General features: G+C 42.9%; 1 protein-coding gene across 1 annotated transcript in view; it reads right to left on the bottom strand.

Annotated features, from left to right (window-relative positions):
• Nucleotides 1–26,570, bottom strand: part of LOC106575916 (DNA annealing helicase and endonuclease ZRANB3) — a 90,001-nt gene that overhangs the window by 28,843 nt on the left and 34,588 nt on the right. Inside the window, exons 12-18 of the mRNA XM_045698616.1 lie at nucleotides 25,726–25,905; nucleotides 23,478–23,651; nucleotides 21,680–22,205; nucleotides 18,038–18,336; nucleotides 17,533–17,812; nucleotides 3,137–3,258; nucleotides 2,127–2,228 (exon numbers count right to left, since the gene is read on the bottom strand). Coding sequence (XP_045554572.1) covers nucleotides 2,127–2,228; nucleotides 3,137–3,258; nucleotides 17,533–17,812; nucleotides 18,038–18,336; nucleotides 21,680–22,205; nucleotides 23,478–23,651; nucleotides 25,726–25,905 — 1,683 coding nt within the window. The remainder of the gene's footprint in view (nucleotides 1–2,126; nucleotides 2,229–3,136; nucleotides 3,259–17,532; nucleotides 17,813–18,037; nucleotides 18,337–21,679; nucleotides 22,206–23,477; nucleotides 23,652–25,725; nucleotides 25,906–26,570) is intronic.

The raw sequence follows: 26,570 nt of genomic DNA, 5'->3' as shown, positions 1-26,570 counted from the left end.
ACCTGACCCACACAGAGTCACATCAACACCACTTTAAACCTCAGTACCTAACCCACACAGAGAGTCACATCAACACCACTTTAAACCTCAGTACCTGACCCACACAGAGAGTCACATCAACACCACTTTTAACCTCAGTACCTGACCCACACAGAGTCACATCAACACCACTTTAAACCTCAGTACCTAACCCACACAGAGTCACATCAACACCACTTTAAACCTCAGTACCTAACCCACACAGAGTCACATCAACACCACTTTAAACCTCAGTACCTAACCCACACAGAGTCACATCAACACCACTTTAAACCTCAGTACCTAACCCACAAAGTCACATCAACACCACTTTAAACCTCAGTACCTAACCCACACAGAGTCACATCAACACCACTTTAAACCTCAGTACCTAACCCACAAAGTCACATCAACACCACTTTAAACCTCAGTACCTAACCCACAAAGTCACATCAACACCACTTTAAACCTCAGTACCTGACCCACACAGAGTCACATCAACACCACTTTAAACCTCAGTACCTAACCCACACAGAGAGTCACATCAACACCACTTTAAACCTCAATACCTAACCCACACAGAGAGTCACATCAACACCACTTTAAACCTCAGTACCTAACCCACACAGAGTCACATCAACACCACTTTAAACCTCAGTACCTAACCCACAAAGTCACATCAACACCACTTTAAACCTCAGTACCTAACCCACACAGAGAGTCACATCAACACCACTTTAAACCTCAGTACCTGACCCACACAGAGAGTCACATCAACACCACTTTTAACCTCAGTACCTAACCCACACAGAGAGTCACATCAACACCACTTTAAACCTCAGTACCTAACCCACACAGAGAGTCACATCAACACCACTTTAAACCTCAATACCTAACCCACACAGAGAGTCACATCAACACCACTTTAAACCTCAGTACCTAACCCACACAGAGTCACATCAACACCACTTTAAACCTCAGTACCTGACCCACACAGAGTCACATCAACACCACTTTAAACCTCAGTACCTAACCCACACAGAGAGTCACATCAACACCACTTTTAACCTCAGTACCTGACCCACACAGAGTCACATCAACACCACTTTAAACCTCAGTACCTAACCCACACAGAGTCACATCAACACCACTTTAAACCTCAGTACCTAACCCACAAAGTCACATCAACACCACTTTAAACCTCAGTACCTGACCCACACAGAGTCACATCAACACCACTTTAAACCTCAGTACCTGACCCACAAAGTCACATCAACACCACTTTAAACCTCAGTACCTGACCCACACAGAGTCACATCAACACCACTTTAAACCTCAATACCTAACCCACACAGAGAGTCACATCAACACCACTTTAAACCTCAGTACCTGACCCACAGAGAGTCACTGTAAAGCATTCAAACAAAGACACAATCTGTAATTCATTTTACAGCCAAACGGCAGCCACATTAAATAAAAGAACCACTGAACAGCACCTTTAAATGACTGCGCCTTTAAATGACTACCTCTAGGTGACAGCTTCCCTGTAGTGACTGCAGTGATGTCTACCGCTAGGTGACAGCTTCCCTCCTGTGACTAGACTACAGTGTGGTCTACCTCTAGGTGACAGCTTCCCTCCTGTGACTAGACTACAGTGTGGTCTACCTCTAGGTGACAGCTTCCCTCCTGTGACTAGACTACAGTGTGGTCTACCTCTAGGTGACAGCTTCCCTCCTGTGACTAGACTACAGTGTGGTCTACCTCTAGGTGACAGCTTCCCTCCTGTGACTAGACTACAGTGTGGTCTACCTCTAGGTGACAGCTTCCCTCCTGTGACTAGACTACAGTGTGGTCTACCTCTAGGTGACAGCTTCCCTGTAGTGACTGCAGTGATGTCTACCGCTAGGTGACAGCTTCCCTCCTGTGACTAGACTACAGTGTGGTCTACCTCTAGGTGACAGCTTCCCTGTAGTGACTGCAGTGATGTCTACCGCTAGGTGACAGCTTCCCTCCTGTGACTAGACTACAGTGTGGTCTACCTCTAGGTGACAGCTTCCCTCCTGTGACTAGACTACAGTGTGGTCTACTTGCAGGTCAAACAAACCGACCTGTGCCCTGTTCTCTCTGCGTCTGAAGGCTTCAGGCAGGTCCTCCCAGTTGTCCAGTTGAATGTCCAGAGGAAGGAAGTTCCAGTGCAGTGGACTGTCCTCCTGATGAAGGGAGAGACACAGAGATTAGATAAGACAGCTGAAAACACATTCACACACTTCAACTGGGCATTGCAACCAATTGAAAAAAGACATTTGTCAGCCAATTCCTCATACGTAATACTTTACATTTCACCCAGACTGACAAATCTGATCACATTTTTATTTAGCAGTTGATTAAATCCCTTTGTGAATAATGTGAGTGGCCTAGGATTAAGCAAATCAGACATGATTTAAAAGGGTAAAACACATCTGATGTATGCCTTAAAAGGGTATTGTTATGTTGAAGAAGGTAGATAGATGCTTATCCTTTGATGGTACATAAGAGGTGTGTCACAGAAAATTTCCATTTCAATTGGTCACTCATATCAAAGACATATTGGACTACAGGTATTAAAGAGGGAAAGGAGGAGAGAGGGGAAGGAGGAGGAGGAAGAGGAGAGAGGGGAAGAGGAGAAGTAAGAGGAGGAGGAGAGGGGAAGAGGAGAGAGGGGAAGAGGAGAAGTAAGAGGAGGAGGAGAGGGGAAGGAGGAGGAGGAAGAGGAGAGAGGGGAAGGTGGAGGCAAGAGGGGATGAGGTGGTGAGAGGAGGCGAGAGGGGAAGAGGAGGCGAGAGGGGAAGAGGAGGCGAGGGGGGACGAGGAGGCGAGAGGGGAAGAGGAGGCGAGAGGGGAAGAGGAGGCGAGGGGGACGAGGGGGGACGAGGAGGGACGAGGAGGCGAGAGAGGAAGAGGAGGCGAGGGGGGACGAGGAGGCGAGGGGGGACGAGGAGGCGAGAGGGGAAGAGGAGACGAGAGGGGAAGAGGAGACGAGAGGGGAAGAGGAGGTGAGGGGGGACGAGGAGGGACGAGGAGGCGAGAGAGGAAGAAGAAGGAGGAGTGCTGAGTACAGAGTAGAAGCATCGTCATGTACCTGGGAGTAAAGGTAGATACGCTCAGTGTTCTTGCTGGCGCAGAACTTCATGTTGGGGTACAGGGGGAGACTGGCCGTAGTGTCAACACCATCAGCAGGACTAGATACACTGTCTGTCTGGGCTGCAGGGAGGGAGAGGAGAAAGGTCATTACGGTCTAGAGGTGAGGCTCCCTAATGATGACAATGCCTGCAAGAAAAGGTCAATTGATGGAAATAGACTCCATAATACATCTATGAGGGACCGCCACAGTACACAGCAGCTTTAGTTAGAACAGACAGGATATCTATCTAGGTGGCGACAGCAGCGTTAGTTAGAATAGACAGGATATCTATCTAGGTGGCGACAGCAGCTTTAGTTAGAACAGACAGGATATCTATCTAGGTGGGCGAAAGCAGCTTTAGTTAGAACAGACAGGATATCTATCTAGGTGGCGACAGCAGCTTTAGTTAGAATAGACAGGATATCTATCTAGGTGGCGACAGCAGCGTTAGTTAGAATAGACAGGATATCTATCTAGGTGGGCGACAGCAGCGTTAGTTAGAATAGACAGGATATCTATCTAGGTGGCGACAGCAGCTTTAGTTAGAATAGACAGGATATCTATCTAGGTGGCGACAGCAGCTTTAGTTAGAATAGACAGGATATCTATCTAGGTGGCGACAGCAGCGTTAGTTAGAATAGACAGGATATCTATCTAGGTGGGCGACAGCAGCTTTAGTTAGAATAGACAGGATATCTATCTAGGTGGCGACAGCAGCGTTAGTTAGAATAGACAGGATATCTATCTAGGTGGCGACAGCAGCTTTAGTTAGAATAGACAGGATATCTATCTAGGTGGGCGACAGCAGCTTTAGTTAGAATAGACAGGATATCTATCTAGGTGGCGACAGCAGCTTTAGTTAGAACAGACAGGATATCTATCTAGGTGGGCGAAAGCAGCTTTAGTTAGAACAGACAGGATATCTATCTAGGTGGCGACAGCAGCTTTAGTTAGAATAGACAGGATATCTATCTAGGTGGCGACAGCAGCGTTAGTTAGAATAGACAGGATATCTATCTAGGTGGGCGACAGCAGCGTTAGTTAGAATAGACAGGATATCTATCTAGGTGGCGACAGCAGCTTTAGTTAGAATAGACAGGATATCTATCTAGGTGGCGACAGCAGCTTTAGTTAGAATAGACAGGATATCTATCTAGGTGGCGACAGCAGCGTTAGTTAGAATAGACAGGATATCTATCTAGGTGGGCGACAGCAGCTTTAGTTAGAATAGACAGGATATCTATCTAGGTGGCGACAGCAGCGTTAGTTAGAATAGACAGGATATCTATCTAGGTGGCGACAGCAGCTTTAGTTAGAATAGACAGGATATCTATCTAGGTGGGCGACAGCAGCTTTAGTTAGAATAGACAGGATATCTATCTAGGTGGCGACAGCAGCTTTAGTTAGAATAGACAGGATATCTATCTAGGTGGCGACAGCAGCTTTAGTTAGAATAGACAGGATATCTATCTAGGTGGGCGACAGCAGCGTTAGTTAGAACAGACAGGATATCTATCTAGGTGGCGACAGCAGCGTTAGTTAGAATAGACAGGATATCTATCTAGGTGGCGACAGCAGCTTTAGTTAGAACAGACAGGATATCTATCTAGGTGGCGACAGCAGCTTTAGTTAGAATAGACAGGATATCTATCTAGGTGGGCGACAGCAGCGTTAGTTAGAACAGACAGGATATCTATCTAGGTGGCGACAGCAGCGTTAGTTAGAATAGACAGGATATCTATCTAGGTGGCGACAGCAGCTTTAGTTAGAACAGACAGGATATCTATCTAGGTGGCGACAGCAGCGTTAGTTAGAATAGACAGGATATCTATCTAGGTGGCGACAGCAGCTTTAGTTAGAATAGACAGGATATCTATCTAGGTGGCGACAGCAGCGTTAGTTAGAATAGACAGGATATCTATCTAGGTGGCGACAGCAGCTTTAGTTAGAATAGACAGGATATCTATCTAGGTGGCGACAGCAGCGTTAGTTAGAACAGACAGGATATCTATCTAGGTGGCGACAGCAGCTTTAGTTAGAACAGACAGGATATCTATCTAGGTGGCGACAGCAGCTTTAGTTAGAATAGACAGGATATCTATCTAGGTGGCGACAGCAGCGTTAGTTAGAACAGACAGGATATCTATCTAGGTGGCGACAGCAGCTTTAGTTAGAATAGACAGGATATCTATCTAGGTGGGCGACAGCAGCGTTAGTTAGAACAGACAGGATATCTATCTAGGTGGGCGACGGCAGCTTTAGTTAGAATAGACAGGATATCTATCTAGGTGGCGACGGCAGCGTTAGTTAGAACAGACAGGATATCTATCTAGGTGGCGACGGCAGCTTTAGTTAGAATAGACAGGATATCTATCTAGGTGGCGACAGCAGCTTTAGTTAGAACAGACAGGATATCTATCTAGGTGGCGACAGCAGCGTTAGTTAGAATAGACAGGATATCTATCTAGGTGGGCGACAGCAGCTTTAGTTAGAACAGACAGGATATCTATCTAGGTGGGCGACAGCAGCGTTAGTTAGAATAGACAGGATATCTATCTAGGTGGGCGACAGCAGCTTTAGTTAGAATAGACAGGATATCTATCTAGGTGGCGACAGCAGCTTTAGTTAGAATAGACAGGATATCTATCTAGGTGGGTGACAGCAGCTTTAGTTAGAACAGACAGGATATCTATCTAGGTGGCGACAGCAGCGTTAGTTAGAACAGACAGGATATCTATCTAGGTCTCGACAGCAGCGTTAGTTAGAATAGACAGGATATCTATCTAGGTGGGCGACAGCAGCGTTAGTTAGAACAGACAGGATATCTATCTAGGTGGGCGACAGCAGCGTTAGTTAGAACAGACAGGATATCTATCTAGGTGGCGACAGCAGCGTTAGTTAGAATAGACAGGATATCTATCTAGGTGGCGACAGCAGCTTTAGTTAGAATAGACAGGATATCTATCTAGGTGGCGACAGCAGCGTTAGTTAGAATAGACAGGATATCTATCTAGGTCGCGACAGCAGCGTTAGTTAGAATAGACAGGATATCTATCTAGGTCGCGACAGCAGCGTTAGTTAGAATAGACAGGATATCTATCTAGGTGGGCGACAGCAGCGTTAGTTAGAATAGACAGGATATCTATCTAGGTGGCGACAGCAGCGTTAGTTAGAATAGACAGGATATCTATCTAGGTGGCGACAGCAGCGTTAGTTAGAATAGACAGGATATCTATCTAGGTGGCGACAGCAGCTTTAGTTAGAACAGACAGGATATCTATCTAGGTGGCGACAGCAGCGTTAGTTAGAATAGACAGGATATCTATCTAGGTGGCGACAGCAGCTTTAGTTAGAACAGACAGGATATCTATCTAGGTGGGCGACAGCAGCTTTAGTTAGAACAGACAGGATATCTATCTAGGTGGCGACAGCAGCGTTAGTTAGAACAGACAGGATATCTATCTAGGTGGCGACAGCAGCGTTAGTTAGAATAGACAGGATATCTATCTAGGTGGCGACAGCAGCTTTAGTTAGAATAGACAGGATATCTATCTAGGTGGCGACAGCAGCTTTAGTTAGAACAGACAGGATATCTATCTAGGTGGGCGACAGCAGCTTTAGTTAGAACAGACAGGATATCTATCTAGGTGGCGACAGCAGCGTTAGTTAGAATAGACAGGATATCTATCTAGGTGGCGACAGCAGCTTTAGTTAGAATAGACAGGATATCTATCTAGGTGGGCGACAGCAGCTTTAGTTAGAATAGACAGGATATCTATCTAGGTGGCGACAGCAGCTTTAGTTAGAACAGACAGGATATCTATCTAGGTGGGTGACAGCAGCTTTAGTTAGAATAGACAGGATATCTATCTAGGTGGGTGACAGCAGCTTTAGTTAGAATAGACAGGATATCTATCTAGGTGGCGACAGCAGCTTTAGTTAGAATAGACAGGATATCTATCTAGGTGGCGACAGCAGCTTTAGTTAGAACAGACAGGATATCTATCTAGGTGGCGACAGCAGCTTTAGTTAGAATAGACAGGATATCTATCTAGGTGGGCGACAGCAGCTTTAGTTAGAATAGACAGGATATCTATCTAGGTGGCGACAGCAGCTTTAGTTAGAACAGACAGGATATCTATCTAGGTGGCGACAGCAGCTTTAGTTAGAACAGACAGGATATCTATCTAGGTGGCGACAGCAGCTTTAGTTAGAATAGACAGGATATCTATCTAGGTGGCGACAGCAGCGTTAGTTAGAATAGACAGGATATCTATCTAGGTGGCGACAGCAGCGTTAGTTAGAATAGACAGGATATCTATCTAGGTGGCGACAGCAGCGTTAGTTAGAATAGACAGGATATCTATCTAGGTGGCGACAGCAGCGTTAGTTAGAATAGACAGGATATCTATCTAGGTGGCGACAGCAGCGTTAGTTAGAATAGACAGGATATCTATCTAGGTGGCGACAGCAGCTTTAGTTAGAATAGACAGGATATCTATCTAGGTGGCGACAGCAGCTTTAGTTAGAATAGACAGGATATCTATCTAGGTGGCGACAGCAGCGTTAGTTAGAACAGACAGGATATCTATCTAGGTGGCGACAGCAGCGTTAGTTAGAACAGACAGGATATCTATCTAGGTGGCGACAGCAGCTTTAGTTAGAACAGACAGGATATCTATCTAGGTGGCGACAGCAGCGTTAGTTAGAATAGACAGGATATCTATCTAGGTGGCGACAGCAGCGTTAGTTAGAATAGACAGGATATCTATCTAGGTGGCGACAGCAGCTTTAGTTAGAATAGACAGGATATCTATCTAGGTGGTGACAGCAGCGTTAGTTAGAATAGACAGGATATCTATCTAGGTGGCGACAGCAGCTTTAGTTAGAACAGACAGGATATCTATCTAGGTGGCGACAGCAGCGTTAGTTAGAATAGACAGGATATCTATCTAGGTGGCGACAGCAGCATTAGTTAGAACAGACAGGATATCTATCTAGGTGGCGACAGCAGCGTTAGTTAGAATAGACAGGATATCTATCTAGGTGGGCGACAGCAGCGTTAGTTAGAATAGACAGGATATCTATCTAGGTGGCGACAGCAGCGTTAGTTAGAATAGACAGGATATCTATCTAGGTGGCGACAGCAGCTTTAGTTAGAATAGACAGGATATCTATCTAGGTGGGCGACAGCAGCTTTAGTTAGAACAGACAGGATATCTATCTAGGTGGCGACAGCAGCGTTAGTTAGAATAGACAGGATATCTATCTAGGTGGCGACAGCAGCTTTAGTTAGAATAGACAGGATATCTATCTAGGTGGCGACAGCAGCTTTAGTTAGAATAGACAGGATATCTATCTAGGTGGGCGACAGCAGCTTTAGTTAGAACAGACAGGATATCTATCTAGGTGGCGACAGCAGCGTTAGTTAGAATAGACAGGATATCTATCTAGGTGGCGACAGCAGCTTTAGTTAGAATAGACAGGATATCTATCTAGGTGGGCGACAGCAGCTTTAGTTAGAATAGACAGGATATCTATCTAGGTGGCGACAACAGCTTTAGTTAGAACAGACAGGATATCTATCTAGGTGGGTGACAGCAGCTTTAGTTAGAATAGACAGGATATCTATCTAGGTGGCGACAGCAGCTTTAGTTAGAATAGACAGGATATCTATCTAGGTGGCGACAGCAGCTTTAGTTAGAACAGACAGGATATCTATCTAGGTGGCGACAGCAGCGTTAGTTAGAACAGACAGGATATCTATCTAGGTGGCGACAGCAGCGTTAGTTAGAATAGACAGGATATCTATCTAGGTGGCGACAGCAGCTTTAGTTAGAACAGACAGGATATCTATCTAGGTGGCGACAGCAGCGTTAGTTAGAATAGACAGGATATCTATCTAGGTGGCGACAGCAGCGTTAGTTAGAATAGACAGGATATCTATCTAGGTGGCGACAGCAGCTTTAGTTAGAATAGACAGGATATCTATCTAGGTGGTGACAGCAGCGTTAGTTAGAATAGACAGGATATCTATCTAGGTGGCGACAGCAGCTTTAGTTAGAACAGACAGGATATCTATCTAGGTGGCGACAGCAGCGTTAGTTAGAATAGACAGGATATCTATCTAGGTGGCGACAGCAGATTGTTGGTGTTTTAGTTCTAACTGAATTTGGTGTGATGTCACTACTGCATTAAATGGGGCGGTTTATAATACTAGAATCTAATGCCTCTCTGTGGTCCAGAATCTAATGCCTCTCTGTGGTCCAGAATCTAATGCCCCTCTGTGGTCCAGAATCTAATGCCCCTCTGTGGTCCAGAACCTAATGCCCCTCTGTGGTCCAGAACCTAATGCCTCTCTGTGGTCCAGAACCTAATGCCTCTCTGTGGTCCAGAACCGAATGCCTCTCTGTGGTCCAGAACCTAATGCCTCTCTATGTGGTCCAGAACCTAATGCCTCTCTGTGGTCCAGAATCTAATGCCTCTCTGCGGTCCAGAATCTAATGCCCCTCTGCGGTCCAGAACCTAATGCCCCTCTGTGGTCCAGAACCTAATGCCTCTCTGTGGTCCAGAATCTAATGCCTCTCTGCGGTCCAGAATCTAATGCCCCTCTGCGGTCCAGAATCTAATGCCCCTCTGTGGTCCAGAACCTAATGCCTCTCTGTGGTCCAGAATCTAATGCCTCTCCGTGGTCCAGAATCTAATGCCTCTGTGTGGTCCAGAACCTAATGCCTCTCCGTGGTCCAGAATCTAATGCCTCTCTGTGGTCCAGAATCTAATGCCTCTCTGTCTTCTAGAATCCTCTCCCCCTCTCCATGGGAAACATATGTTAACATTGCCAAAGCAAGTGAAGTAGATAATAAACAAAAAGTTAAATAAACAATAAAAATGAACAGTAAACATTTCACTCACAGAAGTTCCAAAAGAATAAAGACATTTCAAATGTCATATTATGTCTATAAACAGTGTTTTAACAATGTGCAAATGGTTAGTACAAAAGGCAAAATAAATAAACATAAATATGGGTTGTATTTACAATGGTGTTTGTTCTTCACTGGTTGACCTTTTCTTGTGGCAACAGGTCACACATCTTGCTGCTGTGATGTCACACTGTGGTATTTTACCCAATAGATATGGGAGTTTATCAAAATTGGGTTTGTTTTCTAATTCTTTGTGGATTTGTGTAATCTGAGGGAAATATGGGTCTCTAATATGGTCATACATTGGGCAGGAGGTTAGGAAGTGCAGCTCAGTTTCCAACTCATTTTGTGGGCAGTGTGCACATAGCCTTTCTTGAGAGCCAGGTCTGTCTACGGCTGCCTTTCTCAATAGCAAGGCTATGCTCACTGAGTCTCTCTCGCTCTCATTAAGCCGCTCCGAACCCGATAGGTCACTTTCATTGGTCCACTGCAGTGTTCCACATTAACCCTGAGCTTGAGGAATGTCTGTCTGGAAATAGAACACCCAGCCACTAGCGTCACATCACCATCAGAAGTGAGTGACATACACAAGGCCATTAACTGTGCTACAGGAAAAGTCCCAAATGAGAAAGACAAGGCAGGACTAACAGAACAGAACATATTTCTGGATCAGAATGTGTGACGATGTGTTATGATGACTGGGTGAAAGCATGCAGGGGTGTCTGGAGCTGGTCGGTGCTGTTGAGGGTGTTAATTCATGTAGAGACAGACAGACAGACAGATAATATGACTCATTCTTATGGAGTTTTTCAGAGCAATTAAAAAGCAATTAAAAACTTGAGGTAAATGCAAAATACACAAAATAAAAGCAATTTCATGAACCTATAGTTCAGAGCCAGTTGTAATCCCATAAAGCCATGCTGTGAAGAGAAGAAACAATCCCCTTCTATAATGATACTAACAATAATAATATGTCACACCCTGCCTTACCCAATCACCACACAACGGAGGGAGGCAGCTGGCGGCATATGGATGACTACCTCAGTGATACACAGCATTACAGCATTATAACATATTGATGACTACCTCAGTGATACACAGCATTATAACATTATAACATATTGATGACTACCTCAGTGATACACAGCATTATAAAATATTGATGACTACCTCAGTGATACACAGCATTATAACATTATAACATATTGATGACTACCTCAGTGATACACAGCATTATAAAATATTGATGACTACCTCAGTGATACACAGCATTACAACATATTGATGACTACCTCAGTGATACACAGCATTACAGCATTATAACATATTGATGACTACTTCAGTGATACACAGCATTACAGCATTACAACATATTGATGACTACCTCAGTGATACACAGCATTACAGCATTATAACATATTGATGACTACCTCAGTGATACATAGCATTACAGCATTATAACATATTGATGACTACCTCAGTGATACATAGCATTACAGCATTATAACATATTGATGACTACCTCAGTGATACACAGCATTACAACATATTGATGACTACCTCAGTGATACATAGCATTATAACATATTGATGACTACCTCAGTGATACACAGCATTATAACATATTGATGACTACCTCAGTGATACATAGCATTACAACATATTGATGACTACCTCAGTGATACATAGCATTACAACATATTGATGACTACCTCAGTGATACACAGCATTATAACATATTGATGACTACCTCAGTGATACATAGCATTATAACATATTGATGACTACCTCAGTGATACACAGCATTATAACATATTGATGACTACCTCAGTGATACATAGCATTACAGCATTATAACATATTGATGACTACCTCAGTGATACACAGCATTACAGCATTATAACATATTGATGACTACCTCAGTGATACACAGCATTATAACATATTGATGACTACCTCAGTGATACACAGCATTATAACATATTGATGACTACCTCAGTGATACATAGCATTACAGCATTATAACATATTGATGACTACCTCAGTGATACACAGCATTACAGCATTATAACATATTGATGACTACCTCAGTGATACATAGCATTACAGCATTATAACATATTGATGACTACCTCAGTGATACACAGCATTATAACATATTGATGACTACCTCAGTGATACATAGCATTACAGCATTATAACATATTGATGACTACCTCAGTGATACACAGCATTACAGCATTATAACATATTGATGACTACCTCAGTGATACATAGCATTACAACATATTGATGACTACCTCAGTGATACACAGCATTATAACATATTGATGACTACCTCAGTGATACACAGCATTACAGCATTATAACATATTGATGACTACCTCAGTGATACATAGCATTACAGCATTATAACATATTGATGACTACCTCAGTGATACATAGCATTATAACATATTGATGACTACCTCAGTGATACATAGCATTACAGCATTATAACATATTGATGACTACCTCAGTGATACATAGCATTATAACATATTGATGACTACCTCAGTGATACACAGCATTACAGCATTATAACATATTGATGACTACCTCAGTGATACACAGCATTATAACATATTGATGACTACCTCAGTGATACACAGCATTATAACATATTGATGACTACCTCAGTGATACACAGCATTATAACATATTGATGACTACCTCAGTGATACATAGCATTATAACATATTGATGACTACCTCAGTGATACATAGCATTACAGCATTATAACATATTGATGACTACCTCAGTGATACACAGCATTATAACATATTGATGACTACCTCAGTGATACATAGCATTACAGCATTATAACATATTGATGACTACCTCAGTGATACACAGCATTATAAAATATTGATGACTACCTCAGTGATACACAGCATTACAGAATTACAACATATTGATGACTACCTCAGTGATACACAGCATTACAACATATTGATGACTACCTCAGTGATACATAGCATTACAGCATTATAACATATTGATGACTACCTCAGTGATACATAGCATTACAACATATTGATGACTACCTCAGTGATACACAGCATTATAACATATTGATGACTACCTCAGTGATACATAGCATTATAACATATTGATGACTACCTCAGTGATACACAGCATTACAGCATTATAACATATTGATGACTACCTCAGTGATACACAGCATTACAGCATTATAACATATTGATGACTACCTCCGTGATACATAGCATTACAGCATTATAACATATTGATGACTACCTCAGTGATACACAGCATTATAACATATTGATGACTACCTCAGTGATACACAGCATTATAACATATTGATGACTACCTCAGTGATACACAGCATTATAACATATTGATGACTACCTCAGTGATACACAGCATTATAACATATTGATGACTACCTCAGTGATACATAGCATTACAGCATTATAACATATTGATGACTACCTCAGTGATACATAGCATTATAACATATTGATGACTACCTCAGTGATACACAGCATTACAGCATTATAACATATTGATGACTACCTCAGTGATACATAGCATTACAGCATTATAACATATTGATGACTACCTCAGTGATACATAGCATTACAGCATTATAACATATTGATGACTACCTCCGTGATACACAGCATTACAGCATTATAACATATTGATGACTACCTCAGTGATACACAGCATTACAGCATTATAACATATTGATGACTACCTCAGTGATACACAGCATTATAACATATTGATGACTACCTCAGTGATACACAGCATTACAGCATTATAACATATTGATGACTACCTCAGTGATACACAGCATTATAACATATTGATGACTACCTCAGTGATACATAGCATTATAACATATTGATGACTACCTCAGTGATACACAGCATTATAACATATTGATGACTACCTCAGTGATACATAGCATTACAGCATTATAACATATTGATGACTACCTCAGTGATACACAGCATTATAACATATTGATGACTACCTCAGTGATACACAGCATTATAACATATTGATGACTACCTCAGTGATACATAGCATTATAACATATTGATGACTACCTCAGTGATACACAGCATTACAGCATTATAACATATTGATGACTACCTCAGTGATACATAGCATTACAGCATTATAACATATTGATGACTACCTCAGTGATACATAGCATTATAACATTGATGACTACCTCCGTGATACATAGCATTATAACATATTGATGACTACCTCCGTGATACATAGCATTATAACATATTGATGACTACCTCAGTGATACATAGCATTACAGCATTATAACATATTGATGACTACCTCAGTGATACATAGCATTACAGCATTATAACATATTGATGACTACCTCCGTGATACATAGCATTATAACATATTGATGACTACCTCAGTGATACACAGCATTATAACATATTGATGACTACCTCAGTGATACATAGCATTACAGCATTACAACATATTGATGACTACCTCAGTGATACATAGCATTATAACATATTGATGACTACCTCAGTGATACATAGCATTACAGCATTATAACATATTGATGACTACCTCAGTGATACATAGCATTACAGCATTATAACATATTGATGACTACCTCAGTGATACATAGCATTACAACATATTGATGACTACCTCAGTGATACATAGCATTATAACATATTGATGACTACCTCAGTGATACACAGCATTATAACATATTGATGACTACCTCAGTGATACACAGCATAGCATTATAACATATTGATGACTACCTCAGTGATACATAGCATTACAGCATTATAACATATTGATGACTACCTCAGTGATACACTACAGCATTATAACATATTGATGACTACCTCAGTGATACATAGCATTACAGCATTATAACATATTGATGACTACCTCAGTGATACACAGCATTATAAACATATTGATGACTACCTCAGTGATACACAGCATTACAGCATTACAACATATTGATGACTACCTCAGTGATACACAGCATTACAGCATATAACATATTGATGACTACCTCAGTGATACATAGCATTACAGCATTATAACATATTGATGACTACCTCAGTGATACATAGCATTACAACATATTGATGACTACCTCAGTGATACACAGCATTATAACATATTGATGACTACCTCAGTGATACATAGCATTATAACATATTGATGACTACCTCAGTGATACACAGCATTACAGCATTATAACATATTGATGACTACCTCAGTGATACACAGCATTACAGCATTATAACATATTGATGACTACCTCCGTGATACACAGCATTATAACATATTGATGACTACCTCAGTGATACACAGCATTATAACATATTGATGACTACCTCAGTGATACACAGCATTATAACATATTGATGACTACCTCAGTGATACACAGCATTATAACATATTGATGACTACCTCAGTGATACACAGCATTATAACATTATAACATATTGATGACTACCTCAGTGATACACAGCATTATAACATATTGATGACTACCTCAGTGATACACAGCATTATAACATATTGATGACTACCTCAGTGATACACAGCATTACAACATATTGATGACTACCTCAGTGATACACAGCATTACAGCATATAACATATTGATGACTACCTCAGTGATACATAGCATTATAACATATTGATGACTACCTCAGTGATACACAGCATTACAACATATTGATGACTACCTCAGTGATACACAGCATTATAACATATTGATGACTACCTCAGTGATACACAGCATTACAGCATTATAACATATTGATGACTACCTCAGTGATACACAGCATTACAGCATTATAACATATTGATGACTACCTCAGTGATACACAGCATTACAGCATTATAACATATTGATGACTACCTCAGTGATACATAGCATTATAACATATTGATGACTACCTCAGTGATACATAGCATTACAGCATTATAACATATTGATGACTACCTCAGTGATACATAGCATTACAACATATTGATGACTACCTCCGTGATACATAGCATTATAACATATTGATGACTACCTCAGTGATACATAGCATTATAACATATTGATGACTACCTCAGTGATACATAGCATTACAGCATTATAACATATTGATGACTACCTCAGTGATACACAGCATTACAGCATTATAACATATTGATGACTACCTCAGTGATACACAGCATTACAGCATTATAACATATTGATGACTACCTCAGTGATACACAGCATTACAGCATTATAACATATTGATGACTACCTCAGTGATACACAGCATTACAGCATTATAACATATTGATGACTACCTCAGTGATACATAGCATTACAGCATTATAACATATTGATGACTACCTCAGTGATACATAGCATTACAGCATTATAACATATTGATGACTACCTCAGTGATACATAGCATTACAGCATTATAACATATTGATGACTACCTCAGTGATACACAGCATTACAGCATTATAACATATTGATGACTACCTCCGTGATACACAGCATTACAGCATTATAACATATTGATGACTACCTCAGTGATACATAGCTTACAGCATTATAACATATTGATGACTACCTCAGTGATACACAGCATTACAGCATTATAACATATTGATGACTACCTCAGTGATACATAGCATTATAACATATTGATGACTACCTCAGTGATACATAGCATTATAACATATTGATGACTACCTCAGTGATACACAGCATTACAGCATTATAACATATTGATGACTACCTCAGTGATACACAGCATTACAGCATTATAACATATTGATGACTACCTCCGTGATACACAGCATTACAGCATTATAACATATTGATGACTACCTCCGTGATACATAGCATTACAGCATTATAACATATTGATGACTACCTCAGTGATACATCTCAGCATTATAACATATTGATGACTACCTCAGTGATACATAGCATTACCATAACATATTGATGACTACCTCAGTGATACACAGCATTACAACATATTGATGACTACCTCCGTGATACACAGCATTATAACATATTGATGACTACCTCAGTGATACATAGCATTACAGCATTATAACATATTGATGACTACCTCAGTGATACACAGCATTACAGCATTATAACATATTGATGACTACCTCCGTGATACACAGCATTATAACATATTGATGACTACCTCAGTGATACACAGCATTATAACATATTGATGACTACCTCAGTGATACATAGCATTACAGCATTAGAACATATGGGTGACTATTCAACCTAGACAATATCCCCCAGATATGTAGGAGGGTAGGAGGAAAGGAGGGTAGGAGGAAAGGAGGGAAGGAGAAAAGGGAAGATTAAAGTTGGATTACCATCAGTGTGCTCATGAGGGGCTGACTGGTTCTCTCCTGGTGATTGTTTGCCTTTGAGCTTCTCCTCCTCCTGCTCTCTCTGTTGACCGTCTGTCTGTCTCTCCTCCTCCTGCCCTCTCTGTTGACCGTCTGTCTGTCTCTCCTCCTCCTGCCCTCTCTGTTGACCGTCTGTCTGTCTCTCCTCCTCCTGCCCTCTCTGTTGACCGTCTGTCTGTCTCTCCTCCTCCTGCCCTCTCTGTTGACCGTCTGTCTGTCTCTCCTCCTCCTGCCCTCTCTGTTGACCGTCTGTCTGTCTCTCCTCCTCCTGCCCTCTCTGTTGACCGTCTGTCTGTCTCTCCTCCTCCTGCCCTCTCTGTTGACCGTCTGTCTGTCTCTCCTCCTCCTGCCCTCTCTGTTGACCGTCTGTCTGTCTCTCCTCCTCCTGCCCTCTCTGTTGACCGTCTGTCTGTCTCTCCTCCTCCTGCCCTCTCTGTTGACCGTCTGTCTGTCTCTCCTCCTCCTGCCCTCTCTGTTGACCGTCTGTCTGTCTCTCCTCCTCCTGCCCTCTCTGTTGACCGTCTGTCTGTCTCTCCTCCTCCTGCCCTCTCTGTTGACCGTCTGTCTGTCTCTCCTCCTCCTGCCCTTTCTGTTGACCGTCTGTTTGTGGTTCAGTTGTCCCGGGAGAGGCAGGACCAGGACAGGGGGGGTCCTCCTGCTCGCTGTCCAACTCAGAGTGGAGGATCCAGGGGTGTTCTCTAGGGGTGGACTGATCAGGCCTGGAGCCTGGGGACACAGCAGGTGAACCTGTAGACTGTGTATCTGGAGCTGAGAGGTGGAAAAGAGAAAACACAACAAGGTTTTTTATAGATTTACATGTAGCCTAACAGTTCATATCAGTGTAGAAAACATGTACAACTACACAGATTCGTTTTGTACAGTTGTGTTCAGTGAAATGTACATAGGCCAAGATTTCAGTAAGTAGTTCAAAGAACTGTTAGGGGAGCAGAGAAGCAATGCGTCACACAGTCACTAAAATAATGCGTGAATTCAAATGTGAGCAGCTGCTTGTTGAGAGAAACAGATTCTTGTCATTCTGCTCAGACAGTGTGGAATATTTGTGACTTGGTAACACATGGTGAAAACGAATAAAATGCTACTGATATGTTGAAAATGAGCAGGATACGGACCATCAATATGTAACTGATTCTCAACTAAAATTTCATCTGTGGGCAATTATGGCCCCTCCTTTGATAAATTGTGACATCCTGAACGTGTTTTGTTTTGTCGTGGAAGAACAGGAACTAACAGACTAATTCATGATGTTTCCATTGTAAGGTTTGTTTCTGAAAGGCCATCCTCTTATAGATTTTCTAAAATGTCACCTGAATTTCCCAGCGCCCGACGCCGAGCCCTACAACTAACGAGCTGAGGGGACAAGAGACTGCAGCTCAATTCTCCTCAGACTAGACCGCTGCCTGCTAAACAAGACAGTCTCCTCAGACTAGACCGCTGCCTGCTAAACAAGACAGTCTCCTCAGACTAGACCGCTGCCTGCCAAACAAGACATTCTCCTCAGACTAGACCGCTGCCTGCCAAACAAGACAGTCTCCTCAGACTAGACCGCTGCCTGCCAAACAAGACATTCTCCTCAGACTAGACCGCTGCCTGCCAAACAAGACATTCTCCTCAGACTAGACCGCTGCCTGCCAAACAAGACATTCTCCTGACGATTCTAAAAAAGTGATCTTTGTCAGAAGTCCGTGAATGCAATATGCATTTATTTACTAATGCTGTGATATAGTAGTGCTTATTTTCTCTGCATTTCCTGTTTGGTTACAGTGATTACAGTGTCATGTTTAGAGAGATGTGAAGTCTTAATACCATCAGAGTTGTTGTTCTGCCTCGGTTGTCATTACAGATCTGACGGCGTGGTAAATTCCCCTTCTAACATGATGCCTGTGGTGCCAGCAGTACCATAACAGAGAACTGGGTTTGTTTGCTGATTAGATATCAAACACTACACACCTCAGTCAAGCATGAAATGGAGCAGATTTTGTTAATGGATTGTGTGTGTGTGTGTGTGTGTGTGTGTGTGTGAGACAAAAAAAACACAATTGTAATGGTGTGTTTGATCAGTCCTTGATGATCGAGCTAGTCTAGCATAGAAGTACAATGTATGTTCTAGTGATCCTATTTCTATGATTGAGAACCCTCCTCTAGTGTTGACAGACAGTCAGGTGCCTGTATAACATCCCCTACACCAGCGCTATTCAGATCCCACCTGGAGGTCCTGAGTACTGCTGCCTTGCTGTTCTACCTGATAACTATACTGAACACAAATGTTAATGCAACATGCAACAATTTCAACGATTTTACTGAGTTAAAGTTCATATAAGGAAATCAGTCAATTTAAATAAATTCATTAGGCCCTAATCTATGGATTTCACATGACTGGGCAGAGGCGCAGCCATGGGTGGGTCTGGGAGGGTATAGGCCCACCCACTGAGGAGCCAGGCTCAGCCAATCAGAATCAGTTTTCCCCCACAAAAGGGGTATATTACAGAAAGAAAAAAACTGCTGTTTCATCAGCTGTCCAGGGGGCTGGTCTCAGACGATCCCGCAGGTGAAGAAGACAGATGTAGAGGTCCTGGGCTGGTGTGGTTACACCTGGTCTGGTCTGAGGCAGCTTGGACGTATTACCAAATTCTCTAAAACTTAGTTGGAGCCAGCTTCTGGTTGAGAAATGAACATTCAACTCTTTGGCAACAGCTCTGGTGGACATTCCTGCAGTCAGCACGCCAAATGCACACTCCCTCAAAACATCTGTGGCATTGTGTTGTGTGACAAAACTGCATATTTAAGAGTGACCTTTTACTGATGGTCATTCTTGATATGCCACAGCAGCAAGCCAGCCTTACAGAGCAGCAAGCCAGCCTTACAGAGCAGCAAGCCAGCCTTACAGAGCAGCAAGCCAGCCTTACAGAGCAGCAAGCCAGCCTTACAGAGCAGCAAGCCAGCCTTACAGAGCAGCAAGCCAGCCTTACAGAGCAGCATCCCAGCCTTACAGAGCAGCATCCCAGCCTTACAGAGCAGCAAGCCAGCCTTACAGAGCAGCAAGCCAGCCTTAGAGCAGCAAGCCAGCCTTACAGAGCAGCAAGCCAGGCTTACAGAGCAGCATCCCAGGCTTACAGAGCAGCATCCCAGCCTTACAGAGCAGCATCCCAGCCTTACAGAGCAGCAAGCCAGCCTTACAGAGCAGCACACCAGCCTTACAGAGCAGCAAGCCAGCCTTACAGAGCAGCAAGCCAGGCTTACAGAGCAGCAAGCCAGGCTTACAGAGCAGCAAGCCAGGCTTACAGAGCAGCAAGCCAGGCTTACAGAGCAGCAAGCCAGGCTTACAGAGCAGCATCCCAGCCTTACAGAGCAGCAAGCCAGGCTTACAGAGCAGCAAGCCAGGCTTACAGAGCAGCATCCCAGCCTTACAGAGCAGCAAGCCAGCCTTACAGAGCAGCAAGCCAGCCTTACAGAGCAGCAAGCCAGCCTTACAGAGCAGCAACCCAGCCTTACAGAGCAGCAACCCAGCCTTACAGAGCAGCATCCCAGCCTTACAGAGCAGCAACCCAGCCTTACAGAGCAGCATCCCAGCCTTAAAGAGCAGCAAGCCAGCCTTACAGAGCAGCAAGCCAGGCAGGTAGCAGGGTTATTATTACTGAGAGACAGACAGGAGGGATGCTGCTGCGTGAATTCCCTGTGCCGCTCGGTCGTGATGGATAGAAGAACAGGTAATCCTTTAAAGACTGAGGAGTGATCTCAACCCTCCCTCACCCCCCTCTTTACGCCCTCCACTTCCCCCGGTACTGCCAACTGAACCAGGAGGTGTCAGTGTTTGAGGTGAGACAGTTACCTTCCTTCTCCCAGTCTTATTAGATAGTCAGCCAGAGTGCCTTGGGGAACTTTAACTTCAGCCCAGCTAATTCATCAACTTTACTTTGTAAACTTTGAGACACGCGGCACAAGGAGAGCAGGCCTTTTCTCACTTGACAGTGAGGTGAACAGTGTGTTGCGTCCTCTTCTCCTCGTTGTCATCTAGCAGAGACACGTTGTCACGCTGGTCTATTTCTGACTTGGTGTATGTTACGCCTGCCAACGTGTGTGTGTGTACACTCACCAGTGCTGGGCCTGTGGAGTGGGGACTCACACATCTCACAGTAAAGGAGCAGGATGCTGTTGGAGTAAGTACAGGCCCCACAGCTCCACTCATCTCCCTTCCCCTGATCTGGTGGTCCTGGTCTGGGGCTCAGCCTTGGTTTCGGGGTCCCTTTCTCAGAGAGCCGACGGGGGGTAAACAGAGAGGCCAGGGGGCTGCTGCTGGTGTCTCTGCCCCCATGGAGGGACCTCCTCTTCCCCCCAAGACGAGACCTGGGGCTGTGGGTAGCGCTGGGGGTGGAGGTGGGCAGACGCAGCCTCTTCACCTGGGGCGAGAAGTCTTGGTCCTGGAGGTCAGGGGGATCTTGGGAGTTGTAGTTTTTCTCCTTGTCGTTCTCTGGGTTCTCCACGTCTATAGAACCCTCCTTCTCTGAGGGGGTAACGGGGGATAGGCAAACCTCACCCTCTGTTCTCTTCCTCTTCTTCTCTTTAGCCGCGTCCGGAGAGAAGAAGAACGAACGGATGTCGTGCTGTTTGTCCTTCTCAAACTGCAGAGAGGAGGGATAGAGTCACGGTAAGACTGTTGAAAAGCACATCATTCATCTGATCTGTTGTAAAGCCTGTTGTTCATCTGATCTGTTGTAAAGCCTGCCATTCATCTGATCTGTTGTAAAGCCTGTCATTCATCTGATCTGTTGTAAAGCCTGCCATTCATCTGATCTGTTGTAAAGCCTGTCATTCATCTGATCTGTTGTAAAGCAGGCCACTCATCTGATCTGTTGTAAAGCAGGTCATTCATCTGATCTGTTGTAAAGCCTGTCATTCATCTGATCTGTTGTAAAGCCTGTCATTCATCTGATCTGTTGTAAAGCCGGTCATTCATCTGATCTGTTGTAAAGCCTGTCATTCATCTGATCTGTTGTAAAGCAGGTCATTCATCTGATCTGTTGTAAAGCCTGTCATTCATCTGATCTGTTGTAAAGCCTGTCATTCATCTGATCTGTTGTAAAGCCTGTCATTCATCTGATCTGTTGTAAAGCAGGTCATTCATCTGATCTGTTGTAAAGCAGGTCATTCATCTGATCTGTTGTAAAGCAGGTCATTCATCTGATCTGTTGTAAAGCCTGTCATTCATCTGATCTGTTGTAAAGCAGGTCATTCATCTGATCTGTTGTAAAGCCTGTCATTCATCTGATCTGTTGTAAAGCAGGTCATTCATCTGATCTGTTGTAAAGCCTGTCATTCATCTGATCTGTTGTAAAGCAGGTCATTCATCTGATCTGTTGTAAAGCAGGTCATTCATCTGATCTGTTGTAAAGCAGGTCATTCATCTGATCTGTTGTAAAGCAGGTCATTCATCTGATCTGTTGTAAAGCAGGTCATTCATCTGATCTGTTGTAAAGCAGGTCATTCATCTGATCTGTTGTAAAGCAGGTCATTCATCTGATCTGTTGTAAAGCCTGTCATTCATCTGATCTGTTGTAAAGCAGGCCATTCATCTGATCTGTTGTAAAGCAGGTCATTCATCTGATCTGTTGTAAAGCAGTGCCTCACATGGTTAAAGAACCCAGCCCACTAGACCAGTGCCTCACATGGTTAAAGAACCCAGATCACTAGACCAGTGCCTCACATGGTTAAAGAACCCAGATCACTAGACCAGTGACTCACATGGTTAAAGAACCCAGATCACTAGACCAGTGCCTCACATGGTTAAAGAACCCAGATCACTAGACCAGTGCCTCACATGGTTAAAGAACCCAGATAACTAGACCAGTGCCTCACATGGTTAAAGAACCCAGATCACTAGACCAGTGACTCACATGGTTAAAGAACACAGGATCTTTGTCATTGTCAACCACTCCTCCTGCTGCCAGGGTCGTCTCGCTTGGTGTCCACGCCTCGGCGAAATTCAGGAAGTCCCATTTGTCCTTATCCCCCAACTCTGCCTTTAAGTACCCCTTCTTACCGTTCAGAGTAGTGCCAGTTACCGTTTCCTGTCAACAACACAGACACACAGTCTCCTATCAGAACAACACGTACAGGGAAACTCCACTCAAAAATAAAATGTTTTGGACTTTCAAGAAGCATTTTCCTTTTAAGCACTTAATGGCAGAAAATTGACAAAATCAGGGAAGCGCAATCAGGACTTGTCCAATAAGAAACACTTGTTTTGCTACAACGTACACTAATGAATGTGACCATAAACTGCTCTGTTCTTTGCAGCATAATTATCAACAAGGTCAATAAACAACAGAAACACACCAAGGTCAACAACCTCACTCTGATACTTCTGTAATGGTCTTTAAACAGTTTTTTTTCTAAAGAAGGAAGGCAGTCATTTTATTGATTCAAATCCAGTTCATTGGAAACGGTGGTCCTGCAGTGGATATTAGTACCCCATAGAATTACAGATATATTGAGTGTACCCGCCATTCAACCCACTGTGTTCCAGTCAAAATGACAAGGTGGTCTCGGGGGCTTTGTGCTGTCCCTTTAAGTAAATCTACAGTACCAGTCAAAAGTTTGGACACACCTACTTATTTCATAGTTTTTCTGTATTTTTTACTATTTTCTACATTGTAGAATAATAGTGAAGACATCAAAACTATGAAATAACACATATGGTATTATGTAGTAACCAAAAAAGTGTTAAACAAATCAAAATATATTTTAGATTTGAGATTCTTCAAAGTAGCCACCCTTTGCCTTGATGACAGCTTTGCACACTCTGGGCATTCTCTCAACCAGCTTCATGAGGTCGACACCTGGAATGCATTTCAATTAACAGGTGTGCCTTGTTAAAAGTGAATTTGTGGAATTTCTTTCCTTAATGCGTTTGAGCCAGTCAGTTGTGTTGTGACAAGGTAGGGGTGGTATACAGAAGATAGCCCTGTTTGGTTAAAGACCAAGTCCATATTATGGCAAGAACAGCTCAAATAAGCAAAGAGAAACGACAGTGCATCATTACTTTAAGACATGAAGGTCAGTCAATCCGGGAACATTTCAAGAACATTGAATATTTCTTCAAGTACAGTCGCAAAAACCATCGCTTTGATGAAACTGGCTCTCAAGAGGATCACCACAGGAAAGGAGGACTGCAGCAGAGGATCAGTTCATTAGAGTTAACTGCACATCAGATTGCAGCCCAAATAAATGCTTCACAGAGTTCAAGTAACAGACACATCTCAACATAAACTGTTCAGAGGACAGAATCAGGCCTTCATGGTCAGATTGCTGCAAAGAAACCACTACTAAAGGACACCAATAAGAAGAAGAGACTTGCTTGGGCCAAGAAACACGAGCAATGAACATGACCGGTGAAGCATGGAGGAGGTGGTGTGATGGTGCTTTGCTGGTGATACTGTCAGTGATTCATTTAGAATTCAAAGCACACTTAACCAGCATGGATACCACAGCATTCTGCAGCAACATGCCATACCATCTGGTTTGAGTTTAATGGGACTATCATTTCTTTTTCAACAGGACAATGACCCAACACACCTCCAGACTGTGTAAGGTCTATTTGACCAAGAAGGAGAGTGATGGAGAGCTGCATCAGATGACCTGGCCTCCACAATCCCCCGACCTCAGCCAAATTGAGATGGTTTGGAAGAGTTGGACCGCAGAGTGAAGGAAAAGCAGCCAACAAGTGCTCAGCATATGTAGGAACTCCTTCAAGACTGTTGGAAAAGCATTCCTCATGAAGCTGGTTGAGAGAATGCCAAGAGTGTGCAAAGCTGTCATCAAGGCAAATGGGTGGCTACTTTGAAGAATCTAAAATATATGTTGATTTGTTTAACACTTTTTTGGCTACTACATGATTCCATATGTGTTGTTTCCTAGTTTTGATGTCTTCACTATTATTCTACAATGTAGAAAATAGTAAAAATAAAGAAAAACCCTTGGATAAGTAGGTGTGTCAACTTTTGACTGGTACTGTATTTCTATGAAAAGTACCTACCTTCCAGTTAAAACGAAACACACACACACACACACACACACACACACACACACACACACACACACACACACACACACACACACACACACACACACACACACACACACCTTCCTGTTGAGCATGGCCCACATGACGGTGTCAAAGGTTCCCTTGGCAATGAGGTAGTGCACATGGACGGAGGCGGTCTGTCCGATGCGGTGCGCCCGGTCCTCAGCCTGCTTCACATGGCCAGGGTTCCAGTACAGCTCAGCAAACACCACGTGAGTGGCCGCTGTGAACGTCAGGCCCTGGACAGCACAGAACACACTCACTTAAGGGAAAAACTCACCGGAAGCAGACAGGTGGAGAAAGCAGAGCGAGGCGGGTGAAAAGTACGGGAACAGGCAGAGCAGTGACTGTATGCTAGCAGGATAGTACATATACAGTTGAAGTCGGAAGTTTACATACACTTAGGTTGGAGTCATTAAAACTCGTTTTTCAACCACTCCACAAATCTCTTGTTAACAAACTATAGTTTTGGCAAGTCGGTTAGGACATCTACTTTGTGCATGACACAAGTAATTTTTCTTACAATTGTTTACAGACAGATTATTTTGCTTATAATTCACTGTATCACAATTTCAATGGGTCAGAAGTTTACATACAATAAGTTGACTGTGCCTTTAAACAGCTTGGAAAATTCCAGAAAATGTCATGCTTTAGAAGCTTCTGATAGGCTAATTGACATCATTTGAGTCAATTGGAGGTGTACCTGTGGATATATTTCAAGGTCTACCTTCAAACTCAGTGCCTCTTTGCTTGACATCATGGGAAAATCTAAAGAAATCAGCAAAGACATCAGAAAAAAAAACATTGGAGACCTCCACAAGTCTGGTTCATCCTTGAGAGCAATTTCCAAATGCCTGAAGGTACCACTTTCATCTGTACAAACATTAGTACGCAAGTATTAACA

This window comes from Salmo salar, chromosome ssa17 (assembly GCF_905237065.1).
Source record: "Salmo salar chromosome ssa17, Ssal_v3.1, whole genome shotgun sequence".
NCBI classification, from domain to species: domain Eukaryota; kingdom Metazoa; phylum Chordata; class Actinopteri; order Salmoniformes; family Salmonidae; genus Salmo; species Salmo salar.
Note: the sequence above shows the minus strand (reverse complement) of the source record. Positions and strands in the feature narration are given on the sequence as shown.